This window comes from Anser brachyrhynchus (genome assembly GCF_964034855.1).
Source record: "Anser brachyrhynchus genome assembly, chromosome: 1".
In the NCBI taxonomy this organism is placed as follows: domain Eukaryota; kingdom Metazoa; phylum Chordata; class Aves; order Anseriformes; family Anatidae; genus Anser; species Anser brachyrhynchus.
In genome coordinates, this window is record NC_137694.1 from 4415982 (window position 1) to 4436276 (window position 20295).

General features: G+C 42.2%; 1 protein-coding gene across 4 annotated transcripts in view; it reads right to left on the reverse strand.

The window, feature by feature from the left end:
• The window catches only part of SFMBT2 (Scm like with four mbt domains 2), a 117897-nt gene that overhangs the window by 55754 nt on the left and 41848 nt on the right, over positions 1-20295 (reverse strand). For 3 of the 4 annotated variants that reach the window (XM_080577364.1, XM_080577363.1, XM_080577365.1), the window contains exons 5-7: positions 11598-11686; positions 8196-8442; positions 1890-1987 (exon numbers count right to left, since the gene is read on the reverse strand). In XM_080577364.1, coding sequence (XP_080433490.1) covers positions 1890-1987; positions 8196-8442; positions 11598-11686 — 434 coding nt within the window. The remainder of the gene's footprint in view (positions 1-1889; positions 1988-8195; positions 8443-11597; positions 11687-20295) is intronic. The other variant, XM_080577366.1, reaches the window with a different exon arrangement.

The window sequence follows — 20295 nt, forward strand, 5'->3', positions numbered from 1 at the left end:
CTCTGTGTTTTATATCTCATCTAACACATGACAGTTGCAGTAGCACGGTGTCCCCTGGCACTTTGTACAGGCATTATTTCTGTGCTGGTTTGGGGAAGAAGAAAAAAGGGGGGGGGGGGGGGGGCGGGGAGGACACTTTGGATTCAACATATTTTGCTGGGATCTTCTGGGATTCTTTTTGAAGGTCCCCTGCAAATTTTGGCTCATCTTATATGATTAGACAACGGTACTGTCATTTGGTCTAATAAAGCCTTTCCTTAACTCATGTTTAAGTCATAACTAGAGGAAGACATGCTCACAGGCATGGACATCTCTCGTATTTTAATCCATGGTCAACAGGCATAAGATGGGGTTGACTCCCCCTAAAAGAGGAGGACACACTGATGCCCACAGGCAAACCATTTATTCAGCCTCCTGCCTCCCCAGCACCAGAATCAGAGTTAGGTAACACCAGACACTGAATTCAGCTCTCCTTGTACTCAGCTTTCACAGTACAATTAAAGAAGCTGAATTGCCCTATTCCTGCCTTTTTGTCATGCACGGCTCTAGATTATCTCTCCACTTGGGCTATTCAAGAATTGCAAGGCACTGCATTGTCTAAGAGGAACACCTTTGCAAGCTCCAACCACACCACTTGTTCGCTGGAATTTGCTGAATTTAAATTTATGACCCTCATGCAATAATTAAAATAAGTGGGTATAAGTCTAGCATGCTGAGAAGAGGCAGCAAAACAGCTGTTAGTTATAAACCAGAAAAAAAAAAAAGAAAAAAAAAAGATGAAAAAGATGCTTTATAAGCCTCATCAGAAACATTCTTCACTCTCTCATATAGACAGGGATAAAATTTACACATCAGGCATTCCCTATAGTGATTTAATCCCTGCCCCACACAATGCATGTTTGATCCTGAAACTTCAAGCTTTAATAGTTTGTGGGTTCAAGCACTGTATGAAAGAAGCAGCAGAGAACCAAAACTCTCCGCACGCCATTCCCATAACAACACGGGGCTTCTCAAACCCACATCAGTGCTGAAAGCCAACCCACAAACCTTCCCCACTTCTCCCAGCCTCGCAGAGCTTTCTCATAGCAAGCAAATAAGCCACTGCCTCAGCCATTAGCAAAGAGTTCCCAAATTAATGTTGCTAACTCAAGTGTTTCTCAGCTGGATGAGGAGCCTGAAGTCCTCATGGGATGCTGCCAGCAAGATCCTGCAGAATGGGCAAAGGCAGCACCGGGATTTTGTGATGCACCAGGGGGATGGAGCATCACAGCAGCTCCGTCACACCACAGCAAGGCTGCACCCGTTAAAAAACAGCTAGAAATCAGGATTATCTGGAGCAGTCGTGATTAATAGCAGTGCGGATTTGGACGGGATATTAAAGCTGGTGCCTCAGGGCTGAAGTACATCTCTAACTATTAAAAACCAGACTGAGAAAAAAAAAATGACACAGGAGGAAAATTATCTCCTACTTCCACTACAGATCCCTGAAGGAGGTTTCTCTGCATCATGGCTTGCAATCAGATGAAAATCTGGGTGCAAGGCTCAGAGAAAGCTGGCTACTTTATGCCCACTTTCATAATCATAGCCCCACGCTGTCACGGGCTGTGAAAACTCAGGTCTGAAAAAAAAAAAATGATGTTGGAGAAATAGGGATGTTGGAAAAATCCATGCTGATCACCCCCTCCCCAGCATCTATTTAACAGTGATGGCAAGAAATCAGGTGTCAGGGCAGAGAGTCCACACATGAGCAAACTTCATTCTATACAAACATCTCACTTGTGACCTTTTGTATTAGAGCAACAGCATTTCCTGCAAAGCTTAACATAAACTGCTAAACACCGCATGTTATTTATTCATCACATAACTGAAGAAAAACGTGCATCTTTTACCTTGAATACTTCCATTGGAAGAGGAAAATTTGCTGCATCAGTAAGGGATTTTTCCAGAGCGCATTTCCACTCAGATACAGTCTTCAGAGAATAGATATCTAAAGCAATGATAACAAAAACAAACAAACAAACAAACAAAAAAACACAAGACCAAGAGGTGACTGTTTGGGAATCAAACATTTTTGAAAGACTTCAGTTCCCGTGCCATAAAAATGGATAGTCCAAGTGAAATGAGCAGTGTGTATATCCCAAGCTGTACAGCGTGGATAAATTGAACGCAAAAGCAACTAGCAGGGGCACATTTGAGGAAGATTGTGTTTTATATCCTGGAGTAAAACCCAGGAAAATAAACACATCCTTTGTTTTCTGTTGTGGAAACAAAAACCACGCTGTCTCATTACTTGAAAATAACAAAAAACTCCTTTGATTTGCAATTCTCAAAATACCTGATGTTTTCCAATTTGAGGACCCTCAGGTTTTCAGCCAATATTAGTTACACTTGAACAAAACCAGAAATATCTTTAACAATGCTTCTGTTCATTGGAAAAGTCATCTTTTTAGTGCCTTTTTCTTTTTTTTTTTTGAGGGGAGGAACTTTTCAGCTAGATCTCTACACAGACGCATTTCTTGGTGCCACACTGAAAGCTGAGTATCGCACCAACTCAAAGACATACGCTTATGAATTCTAATCATTACACTTTTAGGCAGCGTCTTTGTGCAGATTCACATTGCCTTCAGTGAGTTTCCTTAAATAGGTTTAATATTATTAAATCATTGTATTAGCAAGCCCTTTATGGTTCAGTGCAGTGAAATGCCTATGAATCATCAAAGGAAACAATGTAGGAAACAATACTATGATGAAGAACATTATATTGGATTTACTTCTGCCCTAGAAAACATATTGTTATCCCGCACATAACAAGTTATTGCAGAACATTCATATCAAGGTCTTAAAGAGACAAGATAGGTAGACAGATTGCAACAATTATTAAAATGGAAATGAACATTTACTTATTAATAACTTGAACCTTGATACAGAGTGAATAGGGTGAAGCTTTGCTTTTGTCAGTTTGGCTTCACACACAGCACAGTTCAATTTGGTGCAATTTGCATTTAAATTCTGTACATCTAGTAACCATATATATTTGCTGGCTAGCAAAGATTTACTGTTGTATCTTACAATTCTGAAGGAGGAAATAAAAGATATATATATATATATATAAAGGAACTGGCAAGCACTGTTTCCACCTAGCACTGACAGTACAAGAGAATTTTATGCTCTGATCTCAATAGATTTAAGACCTTATCAAAACAGGATTTGCAGAATCACTCACTGGAAGTGGATGTATTTATACTTCCACTATATCAAACCTTGCTACTTCAGACAGACGTCAAGGATATGCATATGAATTTAAACACGCTTAAAGGGAAATTTTAACCTTTCGTGGCTGTACTTTAAATTTCTCTACTGGTTGTTAATGGGAATATACTTCTCAAGTCTTTGTTTACAGCACATGCAGCCATCACAAGTATTAAGAAATGTGTTCTTTTTATCTAATTATTCATTACTTTATAGTCCTGTTGCACCAGTTCTCCCTTACTTGTAGGGGACTTGATTGGGCTGACATGCTGGGAGGGAAATGACCCACCTTATTTCTCCCTTTTTAGCTTAAATGATGCCAAACAGGGAAATATTAAGTCACGATTTTGCCTCAACCTGTAGCTACGAACAACAAAAAGTCCAAGTTCCGGAAAACCCAGCTGGATGCTCAGCAGACAGAGCACGCTGATAACAGAACTTCATCTTTCACCACGGGGACAGTGAAGCACGGGAGAGAAGAAGAAAGCGGCATTTTGGACCAACTCTCTCATGCGCAACCGTCAGAGAAAACAAGCAGCAACTTCTTTGGTGTCAACAGGCTTTGAAAGATTAAGACAACCTCAATTGTTTCAATAACCAGCAAGCAGCATCATGTGCACGTTTCATTAGACAGTGGCAGTTAGCTTATGCTGGCAAGTTTATGGACACTAAATCGCACGGTTAAAGGAGCATAAAGCATTTTGTTTAAGTGATAGTGTTGCAGGTAATTGAGCAGAGTGTACTGTGTCAATTTGTATTTAGGTTAACAAGGAGAGAGCAATTAAAATGACTGCCAATTTGTCTTTAAATAGGAAGCAACATAAAATGAGACGATCTCTTCCTGCATAAACAGTTCAGGCAAGACCATCGGTGGCTCTGTGTCAAGTGGTCTCTGCCAATTTGAGCTAGCAAGGAGGCTTGTCTTGGATTCAGATGTACATCTGAAGGAAAAAATATGGTAGGATCTCTTTGCCACAGTCAGAAAGGGCTTTCAGGACATATAGAGCCACTGAGAGTTCCCATTACGGGGGATGAAACAAGGATGCTATTTCCTAAGGACTCTCTTGCACATTCTTGTACAGCAAGTGGGTACTAGGATATGGATGGCCTCAGAAAAGAGACCTGTCCATCCAGAATGGTGTAGACATTTGGATCTATATTTCTTTTATAGAAGAAGGCCCTTCATCTTGAAGGACTGGCCTCAGACTGCTGCGCAAAATGAAACCCAACTTGTCAGGCACCAGAGGTGGATCAACACAGCGAAACCACAGCCCAGACAGATCGGGAAATAAAGCTAACGGTGCACACACAGCATCCAAGTCAGGGGTGAGTAAAGCACTGTAACAACCTGCAGGGCTGATCCGCAGCTGAACATCCTCACTTGATAGCAACCGAGCACGCAGCCTGATTTGGGAGGAGTCGCATGCCCTCAGCTTCTCTTCGTAGGAGATGCATAATGGATTTATTCAGAGTCCAAGGCTGCTCCAGTTACCCATCAAGCGGACATCTCAACTGGCTTCAGAGGTTCAAAAGTTAGACAAAGAGCTTTGTGCTTATTCCTGTTGATCTTGTGAGTGAAAACATAGGCTTATGAAGATGTCATTTCTTCTGATCTGTGATAGGCCTGGCTTAGGCACACCCTTTCTCTCCACTGATCATAAAGAAAGCAATAGCTCACGCTGAAGCATCGTTTCAAGGCCTACATGATGGCAAGCAAATCTAGTAAGTAAGGATAAGTTGAAAGCCCAAAATATTAACCACAGATTATTTTCCTAAGAAGTTCCACAATGGTGATGCCAAAGGTCCTTCTAGTCTGAACCCAGTTTACTACAGAAGTCAGGAAAGAGGTAAGCAGACAGGGACATGTCCCTGGCACACTCTCCTGGTCTGGCATCCTTATGAAATTACATCCTGTGACAAGACTGTGGTTTAGTAGCTTCATTCCTGAGTTTCTTCAGTGTTTTCTGCTGCCCAGCACCTTATCCTGACAATTCACTACTGGTCACCTGTCTGCTTGTCTCACCACAACTGTCGCATGATAAGCTTTAGTCATCTGTTACGCTTTATGAACATGTTTATGTTATGTGGACATCAAATGGCCGATATTGTCCACTATGTCAGAAGTGGAACAGCCAGCATTCCTGCCTCCACAGCACCATGAGATTTCCATTTCTGACTGGTTACTCCCGAGTACAGAGCTTGATAACTGGGTAGCCCAGAAGGGCAGGGGTGGGTCAAAAAAGATCCTTGGGGGAAGTCTTCAGGGGAACAGGACTCATAAGAAAATAGAAAGGTTTAAACCCAAAGGGTCTCGTCACAGCAAATGCCTGTGAAACACCCCCTAGATACGTCATTACCTATTTAAGTCAACGGAAGGCAGGAAGAAGATTTTGACTGTTGAATTCATTAATAATAATGCTCGCTAAAAGGTGAATGGCTAGAGAAATGCCAAGGAGAGGAAAAAGATGCTAGATGAAGACATGAAATAAATTTAAAAAGCAGTTAAATCAAGGAGAGGGAAGAGAAAACATCAACAATTTCATCAAATAAAGAGACCAATAACAGGTTTAGAGATAACAACTGGGAAGACAGAAAAAAAGGGAAATACGTAGAGAAGGAAACACAAGTGCATAAAAGGAAGAGTAAAAGGAGAATGGAATAGACAAAGAGGAAACACACATATAGTTGAGGCTATTTCTGTATTGATTCACCAAACCTACACAGGCTAAGAGGGTTCAGAGACAATCAATGAAAAGGTGTTTCTCTGTAACACAAATTCTCTGTGAAATAACAGAGTGAGTGATATTCATGCTTTCCAACATTCACATGTGATTTAGAAGTGATGGGGACCACTGGTTCCCATCTATCTTTGAAGAAAACCAGACACGCTTCCTAAAAGCATTCAAGACCCCAAATTAGACCCAAGACCTATAGAAATTTGTAAGCAGCACAATTGCACGTATCAGGGTAATCACTCTGAATCAGGTGCAATGGAGAAAAGCCACATCAGAAATATCTGTCCAAAGGAGAGCTACCTTTCTTCCATCATTAGATACCCACGGGAAAACTTTGCCTAAGGCAAAAGGAGAACGAAGCACAGACTTGGCCGATTTGCCCAACAACACAGGAAAACATGGAGGTCTGTTGTGCCAAAAGCTATGCATTAACCAAGAAAGCACTTCATCTCTCAAGGGAAATGGTGATCCTGGGGAGTCCAATTTAGAGGTGCAGACAGCTAGCAAATGTGGGCCATGCTCCTCAAGACACAGCAAGCAGCTTTGGGGCCCCAGTATAAGCCACAGCCCTAAGAAAAATACACAGGCTGCACATTTTGTGCCCCAAAGCAGAGCACACATGCAGCAGGCTAGACTGCCATGTTTATCCAGATCACTAACTCCACAAGAACTCTCGTCAACCATCTTAACTTGACCAACTCAAGCTACACCAACTCAATCACATGCCCTGAGTAGAGAGAAACGCAATTGCCCAGAAGCTTTCACAAAGTTTTTACCAATACTATTAGTGTGGTGTAGAAAATCCACCATTCCAGTCTTCCCCCACCGTAATGGGGTACAACCTGGATGGAATCACACATCCATACCCAGCTCCAGACTGTGCCAGTGAACTCCTCTGCAAGAATTTCTCCACGAGGCCACAAACAGCCCTGAGCCCCTGTTGCGCTGTGGTCCCAAGGCCTTAACAGACTCGCTAAACCTTATAGATTCTTGGTTTTCCCCTACACCCAGAGCCTTGCACTCCTTGCCCCACCAGTTTGATCCTGCTCCCCTTGCTGAACCCAGTCCCAGTACTTCAAATCTGATTCTAGCTGACCCCAAGGCCTACTTTTGTCCAGCCTCCTGGCCTAGCCTGCATGTGCCTGACTATGTCCTTTGAACTTGCCCTTGGATTTGTGACTTCTGACCCCACACTCGCTTAACTGCAATCTCTGTCTCCCTTCTCCCAAGCTGCTTTGGACTAAACTCAACTCTAAAGACCTTCTTCCCCAAGTTGCAATCTCCTGATATTCAGTCTGGTCCAACACATTGGCAAAGACTTTGCTCCCTTGGAGAAAATTCAAAACCTGTGGTCTTGTAAACATTAAATATGCCATCTACCACTTACTCAAAGGAGTTATTCCCTACTTTCTAGCAACACACACCCCATAACCCCTTGACAGGCAGATTAACATAGACAGTCAGACAAACCCAGCACCATTCCACTGCACTTTCTGATTATACACACTGCACTTTCTGGTTATACACAAGGCAGGTCTCACTTGGCAGCTGTACAACCATGTTACAGCAGAATATGAAAGACCTACTTTAAAGGGACCGTAAAGATCTCAAAGCATTTTCTCCAGCCCCAGGAAATTCCATGGAAATCCACTGCTACCCAAGAGAAATGTGTATGACCATAGAAAGAACGATTGGCAAGAGGTCTTTGGGTGAAGGGAAAGCAAATGCTGAGAGATGTCATCTAGAACTTGATTTGGCGAGCAGAAGACTTCTTCTAGGAGCTGGATCCAATCGTCTTTGTGGGTCCCTTCCAACTCAGCATATTCTGACTCTGTGATTCCTAGCATCCTCCACTAGGATGGCCAGGAAGACCTGGCCACCAAAACACCACTGAAAAGAGGTGCACAAGCAGGCACAACCTTGGACCATCCCTATAAGCTCTGCCTCTTGGTGCACAAAGCTGCTCTTAATGCACACTGATTCCTTTCAGGAGTGAGCTACACTAAACTGAGTTTATTAAATACATTTAATACAGTGCACCTGACCCACTTTAAACCCAAATCAGATGTCTCTCATATGTAATCTGTATTCCAGTTAAAAACTACCATCAAAGCAACACGAATGCTGGAGAAAAAGAAATGGGTTGAACAAGTATCTCAAAGCATCAGTAAATAACTCAAAAGAAGACAGCATTTTGATAAGGCTTTTTACCTGCAGGTGGGTCCATTCTGTATTTATTCTCTTGACACCAACCGACTGGTCGAAGTCTGCAATCCAAGTAAAACAACCACTGGTCATAGGATTCAGTCTCCTCCAATCCCACATAGCGAAGGCGTAATCTTCCTCCAACATTTTCAACCACACTAACTATCCAGTACTGAAAGGGATTCTGGGAATCCTGCAGCTCTATTAAGGAATCAACTGTAATGAGGTCTACAGGGTTTTTTCCTCGCAGAGGCTGTTTGAATAGAAGCAAAACTCCTTATTTTAAACTTTATTTGAAGACTTCTCAAGGAAACAGATGACAGCAGAAGATTATTTTTGTTTTTCACACCATCATCCAAGCGATCAGCAAACAGTCTGTTCTTCTTCTATTTTACCCAATGTCTTCCAAGTGCAAATTCAGAAGTAAAACAGAAAACAACAGTTGTGCTAATTTCTCAACCGACATCATCAACAACAACAACAAAAAAAAGAATAATAAAAGGTGGAACAGCTCATAAGGCACATCCACTGAGGATGCTCCTGAACAACTCAAAGCCCAGTTATATTGGAGGATTTCAAACCAAATTCTCATTGGTTGCAGCTGGTAAGAACCAGTCACAGGATTGGGAACCGGTGTTTACCTAAAAGGCAACTACTTTGGGCATGACACTGAAATTGCCTTCTGTACATTGATCTTTCCCACCAAAAAAAATTTATCTTACTCCTACTAGCATGTAGAGCAAATTATTCCCACTGTGATGGACGCAGGAGTCTATGGTGGTTACTCCAAAACTCATCAAAGCCAATAGCAGTTTCCCACCACATCAATTGGCCTTGGGATCACAGCCCAGCCACACAGGATTTCATGGGTCAAGCCAAGGAATGAGGTCATTTGCTCACACACAGTATTTCCTGTGATCCCAGTCTTGCAACCGTTTACACATGTGCTTAATGTTACACCTGCAAAGCTGCCAAGCACAGCCGTTAAAAAACTGTGAGACGTTTTCCAGAACAATACCTTTGGGGCTCACTGATTTGTGATTGTGAGCATCTCTGTGTTGTCAAGCTTTTCACCACTAATGTATGCGTTAGAGCTCTTTTTTCCTTTTTTTTTTCTTTCGTTTTTTTCTTTTATTTTTATTTTTTTTAATGCAAGTTCTAATTTTTATTCAATTTCTTACTTCTAGGGTTTTAAGAACAGCACTAAAAACCACTCCAAGAGTTGGAAGTATTGCTCCTCAAAGGAGACGCTAATCACAAGCACAATATATGAAAAAATGGGGCAATCTTTTTACTTCTGTATGCATTTGTCCCACTTCTACTTAATTAAACAATATATACTTTGACAGTTGTTTTTTTAAATATTAATTCTGTAAATCAGAGTCAGCCCAAAACAGTACCTTATAGGGGGGCTAGAAGAAAAGGAGGAGAAAGCCTTATTTTTTCAAAAAGCACTCTCATTGAATTTTTAAAACATTCAAAAGTTTGAAATGCAACCAAATTTGACTACATCTCTTTTAAGCCAAAATGCAGACAACAGAACAAGAATTTGGTTAAAAAAATACCAAAATTAACTAAAACCTTATCACATGTACAGTTTTAACCAGACCTGAGATTAATAGATATTTCTCAAATAATATATCTACATTATAAGCAAATCCTCTACTGTATAAACTACAGGCTCCTACACGATCTCTTCAAATATTATTTCATAGCACAATGCAGTCTCAAAAAATAATAGTATAATAGAAATCAACTTTAATGTTATTTTTTTTTCTCTTCAACTGCTTCATTGCAATAAAACATGCTTTAATATCAAACAATGGTGTAATGATTTAGCTTATTATTATAAATCCCTGGCCACTAAAAAGCATCTATTGCTTCTCTGATTTGTGTGCTAGATTCTAAGCCAGTGGGTTGTCACTTACCCCTGAGAACACAATGGCTAAGATTAATAATTGGTTTGCTTGAAATATTAACATTTACCACAATGCAAGAACTCTAAATGCATAGCTAGCATGTTAAAAAGAAAACACGTATCACTGCATATTGATTTAACAGTACAAGAACAATCTGCAGCACTCACAAACAGCAGATCTGTCGACAGGGGGTTACATACATTGCACGACACAGACAGCACCAAGCGTGTATATTGCATAAAACACCAGAAAAGGGTTAGAAACTGTTTTAAGCCAAAGCACTCTTCTCCCTCTCTGCATTTCTGCCTTGGGCTGCCTACTTTCCCTACAGAAAGGAAATGGAGTGGTTTGCAGTGACATTGTCCCATATGCCAGGGATGGGTGCAGGCTACCACTGACTTTTCACATATGCTGCCTGGGAATGGTCCAGAAACAGGGATGCAGCAGCCCTCAGGATGTGCATTATTTTGGGTTTTCAAGGGCTGTCAGGCTCACAGATTGGGAAGGGGGTGGGGGGAAATCCCCTACAATACAATATTAATTCTCCCTTGCACATGGTTTGTACTGCATGGAAGTAGGATGCAGCTGTGGCTTGTGGGACAAAATGATTTAAAATGGTGCCTGGAAGCACCCTTGCTTTCAAAAAGCCAACATGAGTGCTTACTCAAAGCTAAACCACTTGTTTGCTTTCACTCTCAGACTAAACACTGAGGGGCAGAGAGAATCATCCCCTGCAGGATGGGCTGTCTGCTCTCCAAATGCCCACACAGCATCCAAACAAGAGCAAGGCATGTCCCAGGGGAGAAGGTGCCTCGCTCCCAGTTTCAAGCTGAAGCTATGAGATTTTTGCCAACTATCTCAAGGCAAGCTGAAGTTCCCTGCAAATGCCTCAGACAGGCTGGGCTCCTGGCCGTCTGGGTGAACCCACAAGAACAGTCCCTTCTTCTCCCCTGGTTACCTATGACCGAGGTCACCTCACCCGACTTCCCTGCTAAATCTGACTGCTGCTTTTAGATCACAGAATCACAGAATCATCTAGGTATGGATGGAATGTCCTTGAAGGAGCTATTTCCATACACCTATAATCCTGGCAGTGCTCCCCATCAACGTCCTAACCCCCCCTCTCCAACCTCTGTCCTGGCCTGGAAGTTCAGGTCATCAGTTTGGTGGAGGTGACAGGGCACTGAAGTCCTCCTTCCTACAGACCCCTTCAACATTCTCCTTCACCACCCAGACTTTTACGAGTACCCATATTTCTAAAACCAACCCCCCAGCCTGAAGGCCAATAAACTACCCCAAGACTCAGTCGGAAGCAGAGCCAGCAGAATCAAGGCAACGTCACCCCTGACTTTTGGCCAGCACAGGAAGAGGCCCGCTGCCAGCACACAGACGCTGCAAGCACACAGCCCTACGCGTGGTGAGCACAAACACAGCTGCAGCATGCACATCGCGAGACGGAATCAGATAGAAACTGCAATCTAATACATACGCCTTCCAGTAAATTTGCAGGTGCAGTCCTGGAGCCGGTCAAATCGTGAATAAGAAACTCCGTCCAGTCCACGTATTTCTCTTTGATTGCTGCAGAGGGTGAGGGAAGAAAAGAAATGCTCAGCACCGCAGGCTGCAATGGATTTCCCACGTGTATTTTAGAGAGAGCTCCCCAGGGCTTATCAGCTCTGAAGTTTCAGGTATGATTGCAATCCAGACCAGGAAAAAAGCTGATTCATTGCCCAATTGCTTGGGCAACACACACACACGTATGTGGTCACATCTCCAAAATAAGGGAAGGGGTTGCTCCGCCGCAGCCAGTGACATGATTTACAACAGCGTGGCTTATCATCTCCATCTTTCCCATTCAAAATTGGCCACTGCTTGGGTAACCACTCGTTTGCTGCTTACCAGGTAGGCTCAGATATGATTTATAACGTCTCTTTGCATCTTTACTAATGACCACAGGGAAAAAAAAGTTGTGCTAACTTTTAAGTTTCTTCAAAGGTCAACAGAAACTATAGGCACTTTACTCCCCGAAGCAGAAAACTCAGCCCTGAGATTATCCTATGTCAGCTACTGAGTCAATACATATGCAAGAAGACTTGAACAATTTATCAGGAACTTTTATTTGTTAACTGTGAATTTTTATTTCATTTTTTAAAAATTGAGACATTTTTGAACTATACACTGTATGTCTGTGTTACTTTTGGGATCTGTGTCAACACAGTTTCTTAAGATTTAAACTAAAATGTATAAATGCTGCCTCTGGGATTCAAATTTTGATTCAATTCTCGGTGAAATTAGTGCAAGTTGGACACCAAAAGTATTTTCAGCAAATCTCAACTCCGGAGATTCAGAGGCCTCTTTGAATTCATTGTGCACCCGCAGTTGGAAACCCAGAAGCCAAACTTTAATTCCACCTGTCTGTAAATGGGAATTAGCTTATGTCGCAAACATTTATCTCCCCCAAAAATCTTACTTACATGTTAGACAACCAACAGTGATATAGTCATGCTGTTAATCATACCAACACCTTCAGAAGGGAAAAATCACAAACATTTGAAAATTAAACCATTTCTTCCGAACAAACTGGATACATGGTTTAAAGATTATTAATCCATAGGAGAGTCCAGGAAGGGCTGTAAGTAACCAGCACAGGTCCTAAATAATGACATTATAGCAACACTTCTGTTTTGCTCAGAAGAAGCCGAGTCCTTTGCTTCACACTTCAGGGAAATACAACGTTAGTCAACCAAGACTGAAGCACTTCATGCTATCTGAGAAGGTGTAGTTGCAGTATTTAGAGCAGGAGGGCTTCAGATTAGAAACACGACCGGCAGAGGCTGTGAACTGTGGGCACAAATCTTGCCACTATTACCTGCAGACAAGAAGGCCAAACCTGAGCCTTCTCAAAATGCATTAAGTGGCCTGCTGCCAAACAACAAATAAAGAAGCACAAATTGGTTTGAATCTCTTCAAGAACAAGCACCTTTCAAGCCATAGCCACACAATTCCTGATAAAACAGCATAGCAGGGCCTTAAGTAAGGCAAAAATGAACTTGGTACCATGAGTTAATATTGCTCTATACAATCCCCACTGTTCATCCTCACTGCATGAAGTGAACAGCAGCAGGGAAGGACCAAAGCTGGAATACATAGAGTTATTTTTCTCAGGCCTCCCAGTTGCTTGTAGAAATGGGTAAAAGGCAGCAAGGACCTGTAACAGCTCTGTTTGATGGGAAGGGCTACAAGGGCCTCGGGATGGTTTCAGAGGAGGAGAGAAAAGTTGCCTGTAGATGTCATGACGGAGCTTTTTACGCGGGTTTGTCTCCCATGCCAATCATACTGCTTCAGCTCTTCTTTTTAAAAGGAAAATAAACACGTACCTGGTGTCAAATGGACACGAGAAACCGGAGACCCCACCTGAAGCATGGGTAGGAGTAGAAGCGTTTCAAACAACTCCACTCCACAGGAAGCCCCAGTATTCCATCAAAAATTGCTCCTTTAGACCCATCTCCTGGTGAGCAGCTCAGCCCAGGGTAGCTCATTCTCTTCTACTGACTATTTCAAAGAAAAAAAGCAATTTACTCTTTTCTTTGAAGACATGCAACTCATTTCCTTTGCTTACAGGCATGTACCTGGTGGGGGCTGGGATAAGGAGACGTGTCTCTCCTCTTGTCCAAAGACAGAAGGTAGATGACGGGCTGTACGTGAACCTGAAGCCCAGGAAGGGTAAGATGGACAGGTTAAAAAGGAAGGATGGAGAAATGGGTTCAGGCTGCTGCAACTCCATGAGTTGGCCACACCAAGTACATGCTGTCAGGGGTTTATGGGTGCTACACAGCCCACAGTGAGGGATAGTTTTTATTCCCTCCGTGCTACAGATGGATACACAGGCTGAACAGAGGTTTGGTATCAAGCTGATGAAATGCTCTGTATTTGTGCACCCAGCACAGGGGTGTTCATCACAGGTACTCAAAGCTTCAGTGCCTAGCAAATATTCGTTGCCTTTGGGCGAGAAAAAAAAGTCAATCCCAAGCTGCCTGGCAGTAAATATTCCAAACCAGCAGCTATTTCCTTCAACAAGCTCAGTCAAGAGAGCCTGAAATTAGCAGGAGCCTCAACTCAAGAAATCAAAGCCCAGCAGAATTCAGAACTGGCAATACTCACACTGACCTCTGCGTGGCTCCTACAAATCTCACCTCCCTTTCCAGACCCTGGGACCATTGGTTTTGTCTGATAATTACATGATACTGGCACAAAACTGGGAAAAACATGTTCATGCTTGGGCTTACTTCCAGTTTGGGCACTTGGCACATTTGGACTTTGGCCCAAACTCAATTTATACCCTAAATACCTTATGCAATCCATACAGATGGCCATGGAAAAAGGTAGAATCTATGCTCAGCAGACTTTACATTAGATCCCATTTCTGAATTGTGCTCCTTCCCCAAAAGTCAGTTCTCCCAATGTCACTCAAACCATATGTTCAGTTTATAGGTCTAAACAACACTGCAAGTGCACTTAAATGTATTTAAAATCAGCAAACTTGCTGGTCTCAAGCTTCTATAAAATAACACTTAAGGTAGCCTGGAACTGCTCTAAGTCTTAGGCAGCACCAATTTTGCATGATTTCCAGGAGATTTATCACCTTTGAATTATTTAAGATGAAGGAATAGCCTGAGAAAAAATGGTTTATACAAGGTGCTTTCGCTCTCAACACTCCTGTTGCATACACCTCACCAGTTCCTGTCCACCTACACTAAGATAATAAACAAGCTTAATTCTGGCATCAGTGAGAAGATAGTAATTGCTGTAATGAATGAGACTGGAGCCCTTCTAATTTAGACTTCTGCCTCTCGCTGCAAACAACGCTGGGTGCATCAGAGAAGGGTGCAAACTGAACTTCATGTTGGCTCATACCCACAAAGTTGTCAGCCAATTTTTTAATGCCAGAGCTTCGTTACTAAGGAATGACAAATGTGATAAAAAGAACACGGTTCAAACTTTCAAAACTGGCAGGAGAAAAGAAAAATAGTCAGGATTTTCAAAGTTGACAACAGATTTCATAAGCCTCCGTTTCCAGATGCCCAATTTCAGATGTCTTAACGGTGCCGGATTCACAGATCTCGCTGTCTGTCAGTCAGCCCCCTCTTCAATGCCTCTCAAAAAAATACTTTGTTCTGCCTAAACGACTTGAACCTCAAAGCTTTCGGACACCTAAATAAAACGGGGCCTCTGTCAACATTTAAATCTGGATTACGGGCTTCCAAAGTCCAAAAGTGACAAGCTGATCTTTGCTTTCAGACTGAACGACCTCAGCTGAAAAAACATACTGCTCCCAGTTTGTAAGCGGTTTCAGAATCATCCTCCCCAAACAAATCCAGCATGTTTTCCTTCATTTTAATCTTCTTTTGCAGTGTAGATAAAGGGACTATGGAAACCTCTGTGAGAGAACAGATTGCACTGGAAGTTTTAGGAACAGGGATTTGCACTTTTTTTCCATGCCTGTAGAGCATGATCAGGATTCTCAGTACTGCAGTGCAAATAATTACAGTGCAAATATTAATTTTCAGCAGTAATGAAGTGAATCTGAATCATCACAAGATCTGCAAAAAGCCTTTGAGGACCAAGCAAAATGTTAAACAAGAATATTCGAACAAAGGAAAATCCGCTGGGTAAACGAAAATAGCTGGCAGTGTAGTGCATGGGTGCCCACGCATCCGTCCTGAGCATCTATCAGGAAATGCTGGTGTATCTGACCCAGCACCTGTGAACCGAAGCACTGATTTTAGATCACTAATTCACATTTTGGCTTATTAGCTAGAGGAAGAATACACAACTGAACCTCTCCTATTGCAGACGTGCTGTAATAATTATTTTTAGAGCCCATCTGCAGCAGGCTGGCCACTTGGTGGGACAGGAAGGTGGAGAGAACATAAGACCCTGTTCACAGGGACCTAAGCTCCTGTAGTACTGCTTCTTTCAAAACAATTTTTCCTTCCTTAGATAACTACAGTGAGTCAGGAGCTGGGTTCATAGGGTTCAGATACCTGTGTCTTCTCTCCCTTTCAGTGGCTCCATCATGACCTCTGTGGGACTGTCACCCATACCACAACAGGGCTCCAAGCAGACCCAATGACAAGAAAACATTTGAGATATCCTAACTACATTGGGACTACTTTGAAAATGACCCTGGGGGCCAAACACCATCAAATGTATCACAGGGAAATGATTCAGAAGAAGCAGAGATGTGGTAGCAGAAAAAAGACTCAGTGCCCCCACTGATGTAAAGGCCCCAGTGTGAGCTGAACTGAACGATTAGCCACTAAATAATCCAGAGAGGAGCCAGGCATTAGCAGTGCTCTCAGCACGGGAAAAGTGATCTTCTGAAAATGCCAGCACCTCCTAACAACTCTTCTTTCCTTGTTCAGCAGGCGACACCGCAACTTGTTGGGAGCCACAGCTTGTGTACGCAGATGTGCTGATTTCCTTTGGATTGGGTCCCCTTCATCCTGGAGCCAGCACCGGTGGTGGTTTTCACACCTCAGCACCTCCAAGGCCAAAGGCTTTAAGGCGTCTTCCTGCCATAAAAATGCTGCAAACCACCTGCCTTGGAGCAAGGCACCCAAAACTGAGGCCAGATCCGCACGCTGCTGGGCCATGGTGTACCCACAGCAGTTATAGGCAGCCAGTAGCTCTGCTCCAGATTCCATTCCCGAAGGATTAAATGCATAGAGAGTAAGATCCAGTTGGATCTAGACCACTACAAAAGGACCTGAGGAAGATCCCTGATTTCTTACAGCTGTTCCCAGTTCACAAGAAGCAGTTAGTTGCATGGGTGCACCAATCCCCAGACTCAGCCAGTGTCCAGCACTGGGCTGGTTGAGGCCAAGACAAGGCTTTGCCACTTCCTAACAGACCTTCATCTAGTTATCCACGCCTGCAAAAGTAAAAACCAAGTATCCCTGCTCTGCTGCAGTCCCTGTAGCATGTTACCATGGAGAAAAATGCAAAAAGCCCTCTTGCCTTTCTCAGTGAAAAATACTTACTTCAGAGAGCAGTTTCTAGTTTGGCTGGTATTACAGCAGATTTTTAAATTAGAAAGAAAATGGACCCTTCCACGTTAAGACTCTATTTACTGCCTCAGAATTGACGGTATGGGCTATAAAACTGAGCTCCTCTTTCATGGGGCTGAACTCGATCAAAAACAGGTTGCACCCAATATCCCTCAGATAGTAATAATTATTCCCACTTTTTTCTCTATTTGATTCATCCTGCCCCAAAGCTCTGCTTGTACGTCCTTTCCTCTCCTTCCCCCCTTTCAGCTCCCTGCCATTTTCTCACTTCTACTTATTTATCTCGTTTTCCTGATGACTCTGGGTTGCCAGAACCACGGGGGCATCTGAGGACCCGGCACTGCTGCAACCTAGGTCAACGGCTGATGTGCCAAAGACCTTCAGCATCACTTACTGTGCACCCGATTTCCCCTTTTTCACTATTAACAGCTCAAAAGTGGCCCTTTCCCCTTGCATTGTGCATGCTGACTACAAAAGCCATGCAAACAGAGGTCAAAAAAGTGCAGAGAGCTGCAAACCCTGCATCACCGCATTCCCTGTAATCATGCTAATCACATGCCTGAGAACCAAGGCGGCTGCTTCGTTCCCGGTGCTGCCACCCTCTGCTCCTGCAACCTTATAATCTCTGTGCCCTGCTTCAGCCAGAGTGTATAATGGGTTCAGATTTATCTGCCTCTCTAGAGAAATAAGAGATTAAAAGAACATTTACAGTCCCGTGAAAGCACTGAGTCATAGGCGCTCCATTCAATGAGTATGAGATCCTATTATCACATTACCAACTCTTGGGATTTTATCTAGTCTTTAGCAGTTGCTGTTTCTCTTAAAGCCATTTCTCCTAAGGTCACAGGATCATATGAAAATCCTCATTTTCTTCCTTTTTTTTTTTTTTTCCTTCAAGAACAGTGTACTGCAAACTTCAGGAAAAAGCCTTGTAATCTAAAGGACAGTGAAGACAATGGAAAGAACATGCACTTTTTTTATTCCTTCTTGGGACATTTTTCTCCCCCACAAGCCACTCCCTCAATTGGCAGGAGCAAGACTCAGGAATTTGAAGTGAGGCATTCAGTAAAGGGAACAAACTGCTGCACAAATACCTCATTGGGTTACAGCACCTGGATAAGCTACTCCTCCGAAACACCTTTACGCATCCCATGGATATTCTCACCCTTCTCATCTCCAAGGAAGGCATAAGAAGCACAGAGGCAGAATAGGCCAAGACTATACTTCCACCAACAAGGGATCTTTGAACATAAATTACTTCAAAATAATTTGTGGCATTCAACCACACACCTGCACCTTGACCAGTCTTGCAAACACTGTGGCCAGTCAGGGGCAGAGGATCCATGCCACTGGGCAAGAAGCTTGAATAAGGGACAGCTTTTGACAGTCTTTGGCATCAGTGATACTATACATTAAAGAACAAGATAATGACCTATGCCCATCCTTCTCCATATCTTCTGAGCACACGTCGGGTAGACACGCGGACAACGTAACACCAGCCCATCCAAGAGGACCTGTGTTTCTGCCACCAGTAACGCGGCACAAGACAAGTAATAACATCAAATTATGCTAATTTTTGTCCTTACTTAAAAAAAAAATGCTGTTTGTAATTTATTTTTTTTAATTACCCAGGATTACAAGCAGCCTGCCAACATCTCCACTGGAGAATCCCCACTGGTCCCCATTAACCTCTAAACATCCGAGTTTCAATTTTTTCATACCTGAAGCAAGGAGCAGAGTCTTAAATAGCTTTATAAAATGGTTTTAAATCTTTGGAATAAATCTGTTAAGCGACAACTCTCTCACTGTGGTAACTATTATTATTAAAAATTTAATTCCTTCCTGGGATTGGAATGAACAAAACTGGTTAACAAAAGGAACTATAACTGGACAGGACCTGGGAAATTCTTATCACTCCATTACAAAACAAGCTAAAACACCAGCACTTCATGAAAAGGAATAATAAATTTCTCAAATAAGTATTTCAGGATGCTCAAAAGTTTATAGACAAATAATATTAAGACACGCAGTTTTTGAAAAGGTAAATAGCATACTGCAAAAATACAGAAATGTATCATCTGATACTTTTTAAACTGTCACACATTTGATGCAGTATTTATATGTTATAAAGGTCTAAACATATAAATATATGTTGGAACTAAGTTACAAAGGTCTAAATGATAGAGTCAAAATGAGATGTCTTCATATCAAAACAACATAGAATGCTGAAACAATTTGTTTAGACTTCACCCATCAAAACAATTTGTCAAAACTGACATGTTCCTGCAAAATATTTCCATTTTGATAAAAGATCATTTTGACAGAAAATGGTTGAAGCTAAACATTTTCAATCGGCTTGCTGAACTATACAGCCTTGTGAACCAGACTGGAGGTGGAAATGGGACGGGGATGTGGGTGCTGCCCCTGCTCAAGGATACCCCGTGCACCTAAGTAAAAGGCTCAGGCTGTGTCTGCACTGTTTCTGAACCATCCCCAAGTCCTTCAGGGAAGAGAACAACTCTGCTGTGGACCCTACAAAGCCTAGCACAAGATTCCCTATTAGGCATTTCCAAAATAAAATAAAATAAAATTTAAAAAGCTACTTAGTGGCATTTTCCATGAAAAATTACTGTTTATTTTTTGTTCTTTCATGGGCTCCCTGAAAAAAGCCAAATGTGGCTGGAGACACCTTCAAACAACTTTCTTATTTAAAACTTCAAACAATCTTCTGTTCTCACACCAGCAGAGTTCTGTGGTTTGAATCAGATCACAAAATGAAAATATAGTGCCAAGAAAAGAAAAAAAAAAAAAAAGCATCAAAAGCTGTTGATCTCATTTCCTAATGATGCAGCCATACATTTCAAGGGATATAAACCTCAGAGCTCAGACATCGCCTTCTATATACCTACCTGTCTTAAAAATGGAAAGCCTTCAAAGAAAATATTATATAGGGGATTTTCATGGAAAATGGAAATTATAAACGACTTTCTATCAAAGAATACACCCATGTTCAAAATATATTCCTGGAGTTAGCAGTACGTCGTGGTGCCATTTGATGCATTTATAACAGGCTAATGTATGAAAGGGTGATAACTGTAATGGAATGAGCTGCTCTTG